The 17,736-nt window shown below is 51.7% G+C and overlaps 1 protein-coding gene across 5 annotated transcripts in view; it reads left to right on the top strand.

The window, feature by feature from the left end:
- UPB1 (beta-ureidopropionase 1) overlaps positions 1–16,809 on the top strand; it is a 29,293-nt gene extending 12,484 nt beyond the window's left edge. For 2 of the 5 annotated variants that reach the window (XM_082416336.1, XM_082416340.1), the window contains 7 exons: positions 1,454–1,548; positions 5,165–5,326; positions 6,923–7,092; positions 10,967–11,048; positions 11,960–12,002; positions 13,165–13,319; positions 15,078–15,479. In XM_082416336.1, the coding sequence (XP_082272462.1) occupies positions 1,454–1,548; positions 5,165–5,326; positions 6,923–7,092; positions 10,967–11,048; positions 11,960–12,002; positions 13,165–13,319; positions 15,078–15,161 (791 nt within the window). In that variant the 3' untranslated portion in view covers positions 15,162–15,479. Of the gene's footprint in view, positions 1–1,453; positions 1,549–5,164; positions 5,327–6,922; positions 7,093–10,966; positions 11,049–11,959; positions 12,003–13,164; positions 13,320–15,077; positions 15,480–16,469 lie in introns of those variants that run through there. The other 3 variants (XM_082416337.1, XM_082416339.1, XM_082416338.1) reach the window with 3 other exon arrangements.
- The last annotated feature ends 927 nt before the right edge of the window (positions 16,810–17,736 follow it).

Raw genomic sequence — 17,736 nt, 5'->3', positions numbered from 1 at the left:
CAGCAGGAAGTGGACCAAGGTTACGGACAAGATCATCTGGAGGATGAATCCAGAAAGGCCAGCAACCATGTGGCCAGGTGCTCCACCTCACTGGTGACACGGGAAACGCATGTCTAATCCCAGTGAGATCCCAGCTCACAGCATCAGACTGGCGGGTGTGGATGCACGTGGCCGAGGCTGTGGAGCAGTGGGACACACTCAGCCAGAGGTCCCTGGTGCCTACCCCCATCGCAGCCCCCTCCACCCCACAAAGGAAACTGCCGTTGAGAATCTGGTGTGCATGGCATTCTTTGAATTGTTACTGCGTGTATATGTACCTGCTTTTTTTTTTTAAGCAAACAAAAATCAGTGAGTTAATGAAATTTCCTATTGAATTAGCCCCCTAGATGGTGGCATCTAGCCAGAGGTCACAGAAATAATGCTTTTATCCTTGGGGAGTGCTCAGCCTACCCAGTGGTTCCCAAACTTCTGATGGGGTCATTAAATGAATGGCTTTTCTTGTTCCTGAGCAAGCCTCAGTCCCTGGGAGGATGAACATTCCTATGGTGACGTGTGAGGGTCCCAGCGCCATCCTTGGTGGCCCTCTGACGCTGTCCCCAAGGAGCCTTGGTTGTGCTCTTAACCAACCAGCAGATTGGCCAGCAGCTCGGGATCTGCTGGTTGGGAACAGTTTCTGGCTGTACCTTTTGCAAAAAATTTTTAACATATATATGTATTGTTAAAATTGTGGTAAAATAGACATAACGTAAAATTTACCATTTTAACCATTTTCAAGTGCACAGTTCTGTAGCATTAAGTACATTCACATTATTGTGTAACCATCGCCACCATCCATCTCCAGAACCTTTGCATCTTCCCAAACTGACACTCTGTCCCCCTTAAACAACATCTCCCCATTCTCCCCTCCCCCAGCCCCTGGCACCCACCATCTACTTTCTGTCTCTGTGAACGTGCCTATCCTAAGTCCCCCATGTAAGTGGAACCATATGGCACTTGTCCTTCTGTGTCTGGCTTACTTCAATGCGCATAACGTCTTCAAGGTTCACCCATGTTGTAGCAAGTGTCAAACTTTCCTTCCTTTTGAAGGCTGAATAATATTCCATCTAATGGATGGACCACATTTTGTTAATCCGTTTGTCCACTGATGGACACTTGGGTCATTGCCATCTTTTGGCTGTTGCGAATCATGCTTCTGTGAACGTAGGTGTGCAAGTATCTGTTCAGATTTCTGCTGCAAGTGTTTTTAAGACCATAGGAAGGACATTTGGCCTCGCCTCTCATTCTGCCATGAAGCCTAAAGGGGAGGTGTCCCCACAGCCAGGGATGGGCCTCAGAAGGCAGGCCAAGGCTCTTGGGGCTGGGGTCTCCTGTGGAAACCCTCCCCCACCAGGCCAAGGACCCCCCTCAGAGGCCATGAGCTTGGATGTGATTCTGACCTTTCTCCTCTCCACAGCTATGCCCTTTGCTTTCTGTACGAGAGAGAAGCTTCCATGGACGGAATTTGCCGAGTCAGCAGAGGACGGGCCCACCACGAAGTTCTGTCAAGAGGTAGGATGTTAACCTACCTTTAACTGTTAACTAACCTCTGGCAGCGGCCAAACACGGGCAGGTCACAAAGAGAGGCCGCAGCTGCCAGAGGTGGCCCTTCTCCGTGGAAAACGCGCCCATTTGGCTCTTGCTTTGCCAGGTAAGAATAGATAAGACTATTTACTGCCCCTACCCACCCCCTTTTTTAAGTGTATTTTCTTTTTTTTTTTAAATAAGTTTATTTATTTATGTATTTATTTATTTATTTTTGGCAGTGTTGGGTCTTCGTTGCTGCGCGCAGAATTTTTCTAGTTGTGGCGAGCGGGGGCTACTCTTTGTTGCGGTGCACAGGCTTCTCATTGCGGTGGCTTCTCTTGTTGCGGAGAACAGGCTCTAGGAACCTGGGCTTCAGTAGTTGTGGCTCGTGGGCTCTAGAGCGCAGGCTCAGTAGTTGTGGCACACAGGCTTAGTTGCTCTGTGGCATGTGGGATCTTCCCAGACCAGGGCTCGAACCCATGTCCCCTGCACTGGCAAGCGGATTCTTAACCACTGCACCACCAGGGAAGTCCCTAGTGTACTTTCACTTAAAATCAGAGTTTCAGAGCCAGAAGGGCCCTTAATGGCTTTTTAAGTGAGGGGGCTGCAGCCCACGGAGGGGGTCCTGGAGATGACTCCCGTAGTAGGGTCTGCAGCTGGCAAGTGCGGCGCTGGCACTCAGGGACTGAGGTCAAGTTTGAGTCTGTGTCCAGAGCTCTGCTACCCCACTTGCTGTTCACCTGAGTTATGGAAGCATCTCTGCATGGCCCGTCTCATCAGTGTAGAAACTGGGCTTCCTTTTTCTTTATTAAAACCTCATAATACATGTTCTATGATCCCATTTATATGAAATGTCCCGGATAGGCAAATGCTTGGAGGCAGAAAGCAGATTAGTGGTTGCCAGGGGCTGGGCGGGGAGAGGGGATGGGGAGTGACTGCTCATGGGGACAGGGTTTCCACTTGGGGTGTTGAAAATGTTCTAAAATTAGTTTGTGGTGTTGGTTGCACAACTCTGAATGTACTGAAAACCACTGAATGGCACACTTTGAAAGAATGGACTTTATGCTCCGTGAATTGTATCTTAATAAAGCGGTCATCCAGAAAACCCCAATGACATTCCAAGAGGTTACGAATGGTGACTTATGCTTATTCTCACCTCGAAAAAAATAACTCCTTTCATTTCTCCAATGTCGCATTTCAGACTTTCTACATATACTTAAGGGCTTTTGGAGCAGAACTGTAATCATAGTGATTCTATCAATACTGAGTTGTGATTCCAAACATCCCTGTTCTCAGGCTGTAGGGAAAATTCTCTCAGCCACCAGATTGTTGATTCTGTGCTACGAGGCAGGAAGTGATTGCAGACGGCGTGCCTGAACCAGGGTGGGAGGAAGGAAGAGCAAAGGGAGGATGGGGATGAGCTGGTCCCAGGGGACCCCTGTCTGCATCGAGGGCCCCGGGACCACAGCTGCCCCCACGTGCTCGTAGCATCCCCTTCTGCCCGCCGTGCCATCCCTCTGTTCTGTCATTAAGGTCAGAAGTAGCAACGGGCTGGTAAGAGCTGATGACAAATGACCAGCTGGGGCTGCTCATCCTGGTCACCAGATCCTGAACTTCTTATTTGAGACAAAAGGAATTTGGTGTCAAGAGTTATGTTTGGTTTTCTTTCTGGGATTTTTTTGTATAGATGAAACATATGATTTATTTTATTTTATTTTATTTTATTTTATTTTATTTTATTTATTTATTTTGGCTGTGCCATGTGGCATGTGGGATCCTAGTTCCCCAACCAGGGATCAAACCCACACCCCCTGCCATGGAAGCGCAGAGTCTTAACCACTGGACTGCCAGGGAAATCCCTTTTTTCTTTGTTATTATGGTAAGAAACACATAACATAAAATTAATCATCTTAACCATTTTTAAGTGTACAGGTCAGTCATGTTAAGTATCTTCACAGTGTTGTGAAGCAAACCTCTAGAACTCTGTCATCTTGTAAATCTGAAACCCTCCACCCATGGAACAACCCCCTCCACCCCCAGCTGCTGGTGCCTGACGTTCCACTTTGTTTCTGTGAATTTGCCTAGCTTAGATGCCTCACATGAGTACACTCCTGCAGTGTTTGTCCTCTTGCACCTGGCTGATTTCACTTGGCATAACATCGTCAGGTTCATCCATGTCAGGGATGACAGCCATGTCATCCATAGGCCAGGATTTCCTTCCTTTTTAAGGCTGAATAATACTCCATTGCATATATACACCACGATTTATTTAGATGCTTGTGTTGCTTCCACCTTTTGGCTGTCGTGAATAGTGCTGCTCAGAACATGGGTGTGAAAATCTACTTTCCTGCACGGTTGCTGGTCCTATGGTAACTGTGTTTAACTCCGCCAGGAACGCGGCATCATTTACATTCCTGCTGGCGGTTTAAGAAGGTTCCTGTTTCCCCACATCCTTGTCAACGCTTGTTACCTTCTTTTTTGTTTTGCCTTGTTATTGCCTCTGGATCTGAAGGTCTATGGGAAGTGGCATTAAGTCTTGCTTTTATTTTATTTGTACTGTAGGGTCTGTGATCTTTGTATAGGGCTCACAGGGTTGGAAAACAAAAGACTTAGCTCTCTGGGCACCCTTTAGAATTAGGAAATCAGCCTTATCCACACTAAAAAGGTCCCCAGGGCTATTTTCAATATTTCAGAAATCCTGATATAACCCATACACCCTCTCATTAGGGTTGCTAGGCTAATTGAAATTTCAAGTGATTTAATTCTGACTAGAATTATTTAAGTTTAGACCGCTTAAGAATAGAGAATGGGGGCTTCCCTGGTGGCGCAGTGGTTGAGAGTCTGCCTGCTAATGCAGGGGACACGGGTTCGAGCCCTGGTCTGGGAAGATCCCACATGCCACGGAGCAACTAGGCCCGTGAGCCACAACTACTGAGCCTGCGCGTCTGGAGCCTGAGCTCCGCAACAAGAGAAGCCGCGATAGTGGGGGGCCTGCACACCGCGATGAAGAGTGGCCCCCGCTTGCCACAACTAGAGAAAGCCCTCGCACAGAAACGAAGACCCAACACAGCCAAAAATAAATAAATTAATTAATTCATTAAAAAAAAACAAAAAGAAAGTAACAAATGTTCAAGTACAATTGGTGTCTTTAAAAAAAAAAAAAAAGAATAGAGAATGCATTTCACCTATTAGCACAAACGTGGCATATAGTAAATGGTAAAGTGAATGAATAAATAGTTATTATTCTCACTTGTATCAGAAAGAGAAAAAAGACTAATTTCAGTTATTTTGGGTATATACCCAGAAGTGGCATTATGGGGTCATACGGTAGTTCTGTTTTTAATTTTTGAGGAATTGCCATACTGTTTTCCACAGCAGCTGCACCGTTTTTACACTCCCACCAACACTGCACAAGGACAATGCTGGTTCCTATTTAGCTAAGCTTGGGCGTCAGGACAACGCTGGCATTTAGTCTTCAAAGAACAGATGCAGGGAGACCTCAGAACCCCGTCTAACTATCTAGGAGGACCATTAGATTCTTCCATAAAAATGTTATGACACTTGATTTGAAAATAAGACTGTGCCGTACTCATTTTTCCAGCTGGCGAGGAAGCATGACATGGTGGTGGTGTCCCCCATCCTGGAGCGAGACACGGAACATGGGGACATCTTGTGGAACACAGCCGTGGTGATCTCCAACTCTGGAGCCATCCTGGGCAAGACGAGGAAAAACCACATCCCCAGAGTGGGCGACTTCAATGAGGTGAGCTGCCTCTTGGATGACCAGCACAGCTGCAGCACAGTGTGGCAGCAGCGCTGGGGGCCTCCCTGCACTGCACTGCGTCACACAGGTGGATGGGATGCAGTGGGACTCCCGGTGAGTCCCAAACGCCTTTAGTGCAGAGGGCTATTTTTTTTTAAATATAACCTGATTTGGCTTCCTGGGATTTTTCTTTGAAGTAATTCGTATATAAATTAAAACCAAAATCAATAGTGCACAAGCGTGAAATGATTCCCGTGGCCCCTTTCAGGCCCTGAGCTCCTCGTCCGTCACAGTCTAGTTCTTGTTTGGTGGGGAGAGGTCCTTGTCCATGGCTCCCGTGGGGTCTGAGTCAGCCACGTCCACATGTCGGGTGACAGCGAGGAATGTGTGTCTGTGCACAGGTGTGTTAGCTGGGGCTTGGTGCCCGTAATCAGGCTGTAAGTCAGGGGAGCTGTTCTGATCAGTTAATGCCCATCATGGGTGTGTAGGTGGAGGGAGGTGGATGTTTGAAGGAGGGAAATGAACTCCACCTAATGCCTAAGATATGAAGTCTGAACTTGATCTGCAGTAAGTACAGTTGTTCAGGATGTGATATCCCCATCCTTCGCCGCCCTGCCTGATTGTGGGGGTCCCAGCCACTCTCAGGCTGGTCAGGCAGATGAGAAAGGATGTGCAGAGCTAGCCAAGGCCCTCTGGGGAGAAAGAAGAAGCCAGCGTTCCCCAGTGACAGCTGGAGGCGAGGGCGGGAAGACGTGCCCCTCACCTGTTTACCCTGGGATTAATCTTTAGCTCCCCACGGATAGTGACGGGCTTGTCTCAACGCACCAGGATCTGCTCCGGCGTCCACCCTGTGTGCACATCCTGGTTGCTGCCCGACTCTGACGAATTTTGAAATTAATGGGAGGAGGCAAAAGGCAGGAAGCAGATCTGTGTGAGACCCTGACCAGCACCCCAAGGGGGCAGGCGGAGAGGCAGGGTTGGCAGGACTGTGTCCCACCTGCCTGCTGTGCAGGGACGTCCTTGACCCCAGGCAGGGTGCCCAGGGAGCTTTGTGGAGAAGAGCACTTTCAGAGTGGGATTCTAGTCTCATATTGGCCTTCGTTAGCCGGGCAGGTCCTGTGTCCACTGGGCTACGGTGTGCCCCCCCAGCAGGGTGAGAGCTGCTGTGGACGAGCCCCCGTCCCTTCAGCTCTAACCTTCTGATGGGAACAGGTGGTTGGTGAGGACATTGACCAACTTGTGTTAACACTGACCACACACCTCAGCCTCTAGTTGTACCATGATTGAAACCTCACCAAGTTTATCTTTGAAATACTGTGGGAAGTTGCTTTGGGGACTTTTTAACATGCCACAAAAGAAATTGTGGGTAAGTGCTCAAGCCACGGTGATTTCCCCTTGGGTCAGCTTGCTGTTATTGTGTCTGGGTTTTCAAATTTTGGGTTTTTTTTTAAGTGGATTGAAATTTTGGAACTTAAAGTAGAGTCATACCAGGAGCATCCCTTTTGGAGTATGGGTGACATTTCATTTTCTGTCAAGTCTAAGGAAAGGGAAACTTGGCAGCTCAGAGGCATCCATACGTGACCCTTTGTCTTCCAGTCCACATACTACATGGAGGGAAACCTGGGCCACCCCGTGTTCCAGACTCAGTTCGGGAGGATCGCCGTGAACATTTGCTACGGGCGGCACCACCCCCTCAACTGGCTCATGTATAGCATCAACGGTGCTGAGGTCATCTTCAACCCCTCGGCCACCATCGGAGCACTCAGGTCACTTGGCACAAGGGACTTGGGAGGTTTCTGGGGGCAGGCTGCAGGGCGCGGAGGCAGGTTTGGGAAACAGCAGGCAGATGCGACCACCAGGTTGTCTGAACCCTGGGATGGTGCCAACTTTTCTGTGAAAAAATTCTCCAAGTGTCAATTACGATCCCTCCTAAAGAGCTGTGCTGTACTGTAAAATACCATCCTTGGCTACGATGGTGTCTCAGGTAATAATAATCTCCCCCATCGCTGACAGGATTCAGAAAAGCTCCCCTTCTAAGGGGTCTGGAGCATCAGAGGTACCTGGCCAGCTTCAGCTCCCCCTCCTGTCACAGCTGTGCTCCTGGGGGGTTGGGAGGTGGGGTGACGAATGAGGAGTCCTAAGTCTCCTGTCTGCAGAGTCCGGAGCACGGAGAGCAGACACCCGGACGAGAGAAGGGGCAGACGATGGGTCGGAGCTGAGAGGGTCCTTAAGACATCAGTCAGGTGGCTCTGAAACCTGTTTATAGCCAACCAAGTGTTTCCTTCTGATAACACAGAACCCGTGTTTGGGTGTTAACCTCACCCCTGAGTAGATAAAGCTGTTGTGACCAGGGTAGAGGGTGGGCCTGGCAGCCCTGAGCTCCTGGGCAAGCCCCGGGCCCCTCACTGAATAAGAGCAGGCAGCTGAGATGACCCAGCACGACTGCACTTCCGCTGCTTCTCTCTCCCCAACGGCTGAGCTTCTGGGTGGTTTCCAGCTTTGCATCATCAACAAGTTCCAAAGCTCTAGGAATTTGTGTGCAAATATCTCTCTCCCCAGCTCACTTCCTCCAAAGCAGCATTCCTGGGTCGGGAGGTGCTGGCTTTCACTCTCTGTCATGGGGCAGGGCCGGGAGGGGGAGTCCCGGTCCCCACGTGGGGTCAGCTGGGGGAGTTCTGGGGGGCAGCCTTGAGTTCCCTGTCAACCCACCCCTGTCATTCTTGTCCTCGCTCTCCATGAAATTTCAGTCGAATTTCTTCTAAAAGTCAGGATGTGACATTCACTTTGCCTTTCTCTTGAGCGTGATGCCCCCTCCACAGCGTTAACTTCCCTCTGTGATCTGATCTGCACAGCAGGTCCCTCACAGAACGCAGACCCCCCTCTGCTACCCCAGACCTGCCACCCCATCCATGCACCCCATCTTGTCTGAGTCTAGGGGGGGCACCGTCAGGCAGAAGGGGACACTCGAGTCTTGGATCTCCCCTCAGAGAATCTCTGGGGGCCTCCTGGCAGCGTGGCCACTATGACAACGTCTGTTGGCAGTTTCGACAAAGGGTGATTCCTGGTCGTCGGGCCACCAAGCCTGGGCAGAACCTCTGGGTTCTAGAGCAGCCCCTCCTGCCGGCCACGTGTAAGACATCCAGCAAGCTCCAGCTCCCCAGAGGGGTCCCTGGAGGATCCTGAAGCCAGTGCCCCACCAGGTACAGCTGCTGTCAGGCCGGGCTGGGCACAGCTGTGTCCTGGAATCAGATGGTCACCTCTCCAACCAAGCGCCCCCAGGCTTTTATCAGCCCCAGTTAAGAAAACAGAAGCACCTCAACGTAATACACACGTGTCCTCGGCTTATTAAAAGTTATTGATCTTCCTTCCTTGGCCAACAGTGGTCCAACTGGTGCCCTCCAAGGATGTGGTTCTACTGGCAGTTAAAACTCTGACAGGTCTTTCAGAAGCAGTATGTCTCACAAGTTCCCACAGCGTCCACACCTTGACCAGATAATTATAGTCTGAGAACCTTAGCCTGAGGACGCATCTGAGAGAGGAGGGGAAGGCTGCCTGCCTGAAGATGCTCATGGCAGCATGATTGATTACAAGAAAAGCTGGAAGGGAGAGAGAGGTCAGAGTCAGGTCAACGCCAGCCCGTCTCTTCCATGGGTTATCGTACAGCCACTAAAACAAATCTTCATGGAGGTACTGCAGCATCATGATGAAAGCCTGTGAGCAAAAAGGTGTTTCCAGGCTGGGATCAGAACTCTGCAAAGACTGAGGATGGTCGTAGAGTGTGGGAAAATTACAACAGGTGGTTCACTAGGATGGTGCAACTCTGAGTTTCTTAAAATACTGAATGATTATTTGTAGAATTGATGGCAAGCACGATGCCAGGCAGATCCCCCCCAGCTGCGCACAAGCATCGGCTCACAGCTTCTGGAAGCATCCATCCCCTTCTCCGGCATCTCCCACCTTTGGTATCAGAGCCCCCCAGACACACACACACACACACACACACACACACACACACACACACACACGTGCACATGCACAGATTGGAAGGGTATCCTCATTTGTGGGTCCCACAGTTCCAAGCACCCAATGGAAGCAAAGTGCTTTTTGATGAACTGAGTCATCCTGACAAACTGTGCAGCCGTGTGGTCCAGGATTTCTACCATGTATGTGTGTTAATAGGAAAGCCGCCATCCCCACCCCTCGATGCCTTCCCCTTCCCACTGTGATTATTTTTAAGGGCTTGTGTACACCGCGCTGGGAAAGTGGCAGATGTCCCCATACCCCCGCCGGGCTCTCCACGATTCCCGCACGCCCCGGCTCTCACAAACCTCCGGCTTCCTTTCCGTTGCTTGTTTTGAGAGCCTCCGTTTTATTGCCAGCTGTGGGTTTGAGTCCTGCACTCCGCACCCTCCCTGGAGAACTGCAAGAACGATGTTTTATGGCACTCGCTCTGCCACTGTCTGTTTAATTCCCGAAAATGTCATTGACGGGTGTGTTTCTGTAAAAATCCTTTCTTAAAAGTTTTGTCAGCTCGGCTTAGCAGCTGGAGGGGGGAGAAAAGCGGCAAAATGAGTCCCCTCAATCAAGCCTGTGATTTTTTTTCTTCCAGACTCGTGAATCCTCCTGAGAATTAGGCTTGTGACAAGCACCCACCCACCCCTTCCACCTACTCTCTGGTTTAAACCAGGTGCATGCTGACAGGAAGGAAGATTCCAGGGCATCCCGCTCCCAGTCACTCAGCGTTTCTAAGTGGGCATTACATCTGTCAGTTCAGAATCCTAATCACCTTGCTCCTCAGACAGATAATTAGTGACAAGGAGGCCCATTGAATCCTGTGGCACATTTTCTTTGGTGGGCTGGGGAAGGACAGGGTGTCTGGTTGGGGCGAAGTTTCCCACCCCGTCCCCCCTTGGCAGGTGCTGGACTGAGGGAGGCCTGCAGCTCAGCTGTGCCTGTGGAATGACTCCCTCCCGCGGGCCCGTAGGAGAACCAGGGGGCCTCGGCTGCGAGACTCAGGGTTCAGAAGAGGGAGATGGGGGGGCACTGGGAAATGGGAGCCAGCACAGGGGAGGCGATGTCCACCTACAACCTAAATTACTTTCAGGTGTACTCTGTTTGCTAGGCCTGAAATCTCCCCCTGTAGAGATTGCTTTGCAAGGCAGCACAGCAGGGTAGGGATTGGGGGACACGCTACACACAAGCCACCAGGGCCCCAGCTCCCTTCTGACATTTACCAGCCTGGGAAGTGGGTTCCTGACCCCCACCTGGGAGGAGGGAACGAGTGAGAAGCAGCGGTTAAGGGGTTCCTGCCACACAGCCTCCCACCCCCACCCCGCCCCCAGAAGCTTCATCTGCACGGTCTCTGAGGATGTTTCAGAAAAGGAAACTGAGTCAGGGTGAGGCTTTGATCCAGGGCTGCTTCTGCTGCGTTGGGCCCTCTCCAAAAGGCCGCTTTGGCTTGAGCCGGGGATGAGCTGGCCTGTTTGTGGGTTTGGGGTCACCCACGGACGCAGTGAGTCTCCCTGGCCATCCCCACCACAGGCCTAGAAGGCTGGCACCCGGGCTGCAGCTCGGGGCCAAGCATCCTCTGAGCCTGGCTGGGAAGTCGGCAACCTGGTTCCTCTCCTTCCGCTCTCACAGTGAGTCCCTGTGGCCAATCGAGGCCAGAAACGCAGCCATCGCCAATCACTGCTTCACCTGCGCCATCAACCGGGTAGGCGAGGTAAGTGCCCGAGGCCTGGCCTCCAGGGAACCCTCCTGCAGCTGCTGCGAAACCTGCCTGCCAGCGGGGCCCAGCCTCTTCAGAGCAGCAAAAGCCACAAGGGAAAGAACTGCTGTTGCTGTGGCCCTGCTGGGGACACCTGGTGTTACACCTCCTCTCTGCATGCACGCACGCCCCACATGCTAGGGTCCCAGCAGGGGGCAGACTGGCTTCTGTCACTTTGAAAGAAAACACTGTCCCTCCCCTGTTTTTGTCTGTTTTGTCTTTAGCTGAAACCATTTTGAAAGGCTCTCACCTCAGTACTGCCAAGTACCCAATTTCTCTCCACCCACCCTTGACCTCACGCACCAAAGGATTCTGACTACAAACACCATGTATTTATTGCAAAACAAATCCTCTTCCTCATTCTTACGAATCAGATGTCAAACTCTAATCAGAGCATCTGATCAGTCTGAGAGAACACTAAGTCGGTCTAATTTCTGACAACGTAAAGAAACTCAGTGTTTTAATTAGCCCGCGTATCCCTGTCCCTGCTGGACACGCAGTTTCCATTAGGCTTCTGGAAGATATTGAGAGCCACGAGCAGACACCCACCCCTGCTGCCTTTGCAGACCCCAGGCTGGGCTTTATGACTCCAGCAGGCGAGCCTCAGACGCCCTCCACGGCCCTGGGAACCACTCTCTTCAATGACTTTCCCTTCTCCCAGCAGATGGCAAAATCCGGGTCTTCCCCTGGCTGGTCAGATGCCCCGCTGGCTGCCTGCTGGCCTGGGGCTGGGACTCAGCAGGGACGGTTAAGTTCAGGCTGGTCCACATCACTTTAACTCCTAACTCCCTCACCCCAGCCTGACGTTGATGAACAACCCAGCAGCGCCCCCTATAGGTGTGTCTTACCTTGGTTTTATTTCCCAGGAGTTCTTTCCGAACGAGTTCACCTCTGGGGATGGCAAGAAAGGTATGTCGCGTGACTTTCCATGGGACTGCATATGAGGGGTGGGCCTCACTGTTTCTTCCCCATCTGCCGCTTCCGGGCAGGGTCTACCCCACAGACTGTGTCTGCACAGCTGTGTCCCCATATGGATCGGTAGTCCTGGCCCTGTGACCACCTCATTCCCTGGATGAGGATGGAGTAGAGATCAGATCAGACTCCATCCCTCCCCCGGGACTAGGGTGAAGATGGACTGAGGTGTGGGGGAGCCCTTTGTGAGCGCCCTGAAATAGGGGTGCATCATCCACCCCGCAGACCTCACTCCCCCCTCCCTTTGTCCTCGTCCACACCCCTCACTCCCCAGCTGTACAAATGCCCCAGAGCCCAGCATGGCTGCCTTGGGTTCCTAGAATCCACAGCTTGTTTTGATCTGAGGGCAGGTCTCACCTCACCTCTGCTAGGAATCTGCCACTCCCCCCCCCCACCACCGCCAACCCGCCTCACCTCTCTGGCCTGGAATGTGGGAGGGGGGCTGCCCCCTCACCAAGGAGGTGTCTGAACTCGCTCATGGTTCCCGCCCTGGGAAGCAGAGGGGGCTGAGGGGGTCTGTCTCCCAGAAGAGCATTTCCTGAAAGGGCTCCACACCCCCCCCAACGTGAGGCCTTGGAGACCTCCTGAGTCTCTGGTCCCACTTAGCTCCCTGCAGGAAAGTGAGGCCAGCTGGGCCCTGCACTGCGCCCACATGCTCCCTACGCACCTTCAGGGTGGCTGTTACCCTGCTTTACTGGTGAGGGGACTGAGGCGTGGAGGGAGGGTAGGGTGACACAGCTGGCACGGCTGGCGAGGGCAGAGCCACCAGCTCACCATGCGGGGCCACCACAGGAAGCCCTGCAGAACCATGCAACTCCCTTGGGCTGTGGTGGCTGATGCTGGAGCTGGAGGCCAATACCTCTACTAGGGTGACCTGTAAAAGGTTCCCGGGGCAGAGGTGAGGGCGCTGAGGGTGACATGCAGCCACTTGCTGGGCCTCCAGGCCCAAGGAGGGAGGCAGGTCCTTGGGACCTTGGCCACCACTGGGGAGGGAGGTGGGGACCCTTTGTCCTGGGAGTCTCTTGGTGCACCCATCCCCCTGCAGAGTCCACCCATGTCTGCCTGAGCTCACGGGGGCCTTGCCTTTGCTCCTTCACAGCTCACCGGGACTTCGGCTACTTTTATGGCTCAAGCTACGTGGCGGCCCCTGATGGTAGCCGCACCCCCGGGCTCTCCCGCAACCGGGATGGGCTGCTGGTCACCGAGCTCGACCTCAACCTCTGCCGGCAGGTGAATGACATCTGGGGCTTCAAGGTGGGTCCTGAGTCCCCTGCTCCTCCGCGTGGGCCCGTCCTGCCCCCAGCCCTGGGAACCGCGGCTGCTGGGGGCCTCAGGGACAGCCGCATGAGGCTACGAGTTGAGCAGAAGGCCCAGTGTCTGCCTCCTTGAAGGCCAGGGCTGGTGCTCAGGGGAGGAACCACTGGGTCAAACGATGCCCAGGCAGCAGGCCTCAATAAATTCTCTGCTCATCTGATTTAGATTCTGGGCGCTTTCAAGCAAATTAATCTCAATTTCATTTGTCCAGAGAATAGAGTGGATTGGCCTCGCTAATCCTTTTTTCCTTTCCAGGCATTTGCACTTATCACAAGGTAAATGTGCATGTCTGGCTCTGCCTGTGGCCAGGCCCCAAGTCTAGGCCTTGACAATGGAGGGAAGTGGGTCAAGCGGAGAAATGGGATCCAGGCCTGGCTCTGCCACTGCTTTGCAAGCCCCTTCTGCTCCCGGCCTTAGTACTCCCATTTGTAAAATAAGAGGCTGAACTCGAAGGCCCCAGGTGGCCTTGGAGACCAATACCCTGTGACACCACGGAGTGTAAGTGCCCACCTCCTGGGATAGGGTGCTTGCAGCCTGGGACCCCCCCCAAAATACGGCATCTCATCAAGGACACAGATGGAGTTTGCTGTGTTAGTGTCTAGCAGTATTTCCACCAACTCTGCACCCACTTATAAGAAAATCATCAGATGTAGAGAACAAACGTATGCACACCAAGGTGGGAATGCACACCAAGGTGGGAAAGCGGCAGGGGGTGGGCGGGGGCAGGGGTGGGATGAATTGGGAGATTGGGATTGACATATATACACTAATAGGTATAAAATAGATAACTAATAAGAACATACTGTATAAAAAAATTAAATTTAAAAAAAAAAGAAAGAAAATCATACACGCAAATGAACATCTCATTGTCAGGACGGAATGACTTTGCCCAGCATATCTGGGAGGGACCAGGACTTCGGATCCAGCCAGACAAGGGCTTCAGGCCTGACTCCCCTGTTTATGTGAGGGTGGGTCCTTGGGCACGTTTCCTGAGTCCCAGATTCTCACTGGACAGAGAAGGCACTTCCCACATGAAAGTCTCCTGGCCTATCTCTCCTCCTCCAGAAGTTTAGATTAATGCAGGATTCCACACAAATTAGAAGTTGGAACCAATAAACAGAATGGTTTCTCGTTAGTAACTTTTTGAAAGCGGAAGGCTTCCCAAGCCATGGTGATGGGCATGAGTTCCCGTCAAGGCTTTGGAAAGGAGGGAGGGAGGGAATGCTGGGGTGTGAGCACCCTGGGTGGGCTTTCCGGCCCCACCCCCAGCCTCTCCCAGCCTCTCTGTGTCCACGATGAGATGCCATGTGGAATGGATGGGCCTCCAGAGCCAGGGGACCAGGGTGCGAATCTCGGCAACTCCACTCCTGTCTCGTGACTGGGAGCAGGTCAAGCCCTCCTCCCTCCTGCCTTGGAGCCACCACACCTTCTGGCGGAAGATCACAGAGGTCTTTCAGCAGGAGGGGCTAGGGGGTGTGAGTCATCACCGGCACCCGTGATCTTCGCCACAGCCCCAGAATCGTTGCCAAAAGGTTACATGGGGGTTGTGCCTCTATATTATACTCTGAGACTGTCCTGTCAACCAGTCTTCCTAAAGGATTTCTGTCCCATGGCTGCCCTCCAGTGGCAGCAGGTGGTGGCGAGCAAATGAGGGCGTTTATGAAACAGGAACCTCTAAAGTCTGTGTTTCACTTTCAGATGACAGGCAGATACGAGATGTATGCACGGGAGCTTGCCGAAGCTGTCCAACCCAGCTACAGCCCGAAGATTGTGAAAGAGTAGCAGCCTTCAGCCACTGCCCGCCAAGGAGGGCACCTCTGCCCACAGCAGATCAGCCAGGGCTCCAGGCTCTAGTGTCCAAATTCTCCCTGCTTGATGCCCTGATAGCACTGCTGCCCAGATTGGTTTTAAAGTGCCTGGGTGGGGAGGGTCGAATGAGTACCAGGTTTCCTTCTGTGGTGATGAAAATGTTTGGGGACTGGATAGAGGTGATGGCTATACAACATTGTGAATGTACCAAATCCACTGAATTGTTCACTTTGAAATGATTAAACTTTGTTAAGTGAATTTTAGAAATTCAATTAAAGACAATCCCAGGGACTTCCGTGGTGGTCCTGTGGCTATGACTCCCAATGCAGGGGGCCCGGGTTCAATCCCTGGTCGGGGAACTAGATCCCACATGCATGCTGCAACCAAGAGGCCCGCGTGCCGCAACTAAAACGATCCCGTGTGCCACAACGAAGACCCGGCACAGCCAAAATAAATAAATAAATAAATAAATATTTAAAAAAATAAATAAAGACATTCCCAGGCACCCATTGTGCAAGTTGGTTTGAAGTTACACAGGTGGGAGGCCCCAGTCCTGAGTTTCTCCGCTTCTCCGTTTAGACTGGCAGCAATTCGAGGGTCAGCGTGGGAGTGTATGCGCTAGAGGGAGGTGAGGCTGACCAGAGTCACTGAGGCACCTGGTGGCTGCGGGCAGGGGGAAAGTCATTGGAAGAGTCATCTTGGCTATAGTCTCCACTTATTCGATCAGACGCTAATCTGGGTGTTGCTGTGAAGGTATTTAGTCAATGTGATTAAAGCCCATAGCCAGTTAACCAAGCAAGTGAGATTATCCTAGATAATCTGGGTAGGCCTGATTTAATCCGTCAAAAGGCCCCGGGAGCAGGGCTTCCCGGATGAGGAAGGGATTCACGTGTGTACAGCAGCCTCAGCCCAGGCCCGAGCATTCCAGTCTGCCCTTCCTGACAGCCTGCTCTCCAGATTTCAGGCTTGTCCATCCAGACCCCACAGTCACTGATATCAATTCCTTGCAATGAATTCCTTAATATGTATCCTACCATTTCTGCTGCTTTTTTTTTTTTTTTTTTTTTTGGCCATGCCTCACTGCTTGCGGGATCTTAGTTCCCTGACCAGGGACTGAACCCGCGCCCTCGGCAGTGAAAGCTCAGAGTCCTAACCACTGGACCACCAGGGAATTCCCCTGTTTCTCTTTCTTTGGTGGACCCTGACTGATGTAGGTTCTGGTATTGGAACTGTTTCTAGAGGAACAGAATCTCAAGGATGAGTCTTCTGTGTTGGTTCTAGGATTCCTGGAATTCTTCTCTAATTTGATTGGATTCAAAGGCACTGATGAGCTGTGAGCTGGACCTGGGCAATTGGAGGCTCTTACCCTCTTCCGTGTCCTTGGAATGTCCATTCTGCCCACTGTTCCTACATTAGGAGCGACATTGGTGATGCAGCCTTGAGAGAGTGGTGTGTTATTGAGGCCATCTGGACTGTATTAGTGACTGAACCCCATTAAGGCAACTGTGTAAACTCTTAAAATTCTGACAGGCAGGTGGCAGAGATCTATTCATCTTGCCGCCGCCCAAGACAAGCTTCCTATGTAAGTCCTTTTATTAAAACTGCCACCTGCCAATCTGGAGTGGCTGCTTCTTTATTTGGTCTCTTCTTGCCCTCCGAGAGCAGGGGCCAGTTTTAAATTTCACCCGGGGAACTCCTGAGGTTGCGAACCAACATAATTGTACGCCAACAAATTGGATACCCTAGATGAAATGGACAAATACCTAGAAATACAAAACCTATCAAGTCTGAGTCACAGGGGCTTCCCTGGTGGCGCAGTTGTTAAGAATCCGCCTGCCAATGCAGGGGAAATGGGTTCGAGCCCTGATCAGGGGAGATCCCACGTGCCGCGGAGCAACTAAGGTGTGTCACAACTACTGAGACTGCGTGCCACAACTACTGAAACCCACACGCCTAGAGCCCATGCTCCACAACAAGAGAATCCACCGCAATGAGAAGCCCGCACACCCCCGCTCACTGCAACTAGAGAAAGCCCACGTACAGCAATGAAGACCCAATGCAGCCAAAAATAAATAAATAAAATAAATTTATTAAAAAAAGACTGAGTCACAGAGAAATAGAAAATCTGAATAGACCTATAACTAGTAAGGAGACTGAAGGAGTAATCAAAACGCTCCCCCAAAAAAGAAAAGCCTGGGACCTGATGGTTTCACTGACGAATTCTACCAAACAGTCAAAGAAGAACTAACACCAATTCTTCTCACATTTTTCCAAAAAACTGAAGAGGAGGGAGCACTTCTTAACTCATTCTGTAAGGCCAACATTACCCTGACACCCAAGCCAGACAAAGATGCTACAAGAAAACAAAACTACAGGGGCTTCCCTGGTGGCGCAGTGGTTGAGAATCTGCCTGCCAATGCAGGGGACACGGATTCGAGCCCTGGTCTGGGAAGATCCCACATGCCGCGGAGCAGCTGGGCCCGTGAGCCACAATTGCTGAGCCTGCGCGTCTGGAGCCTGTGCTCCACAACAAGAGAGGCCAATAGTG

This window comes from Balaenoptera physalus (genome assembly GCF_965194825.1).
Source record: "Balaenoptera physalus genome assembly, chromosome: 12".
In the NCBI taxonomy this organism is placed as follows: domain Eukaryota; kingdom Metazoa; phylum Chordata; class Mammalia; order Artiodactyla; family Balaenopteridae; genus Balaenoptera; species Balaenoptera physalus.
Note: the sequence above shows the minus strand (reverse complement) of the source record. Positions and strands in the feature narration are given on the sequence as shown.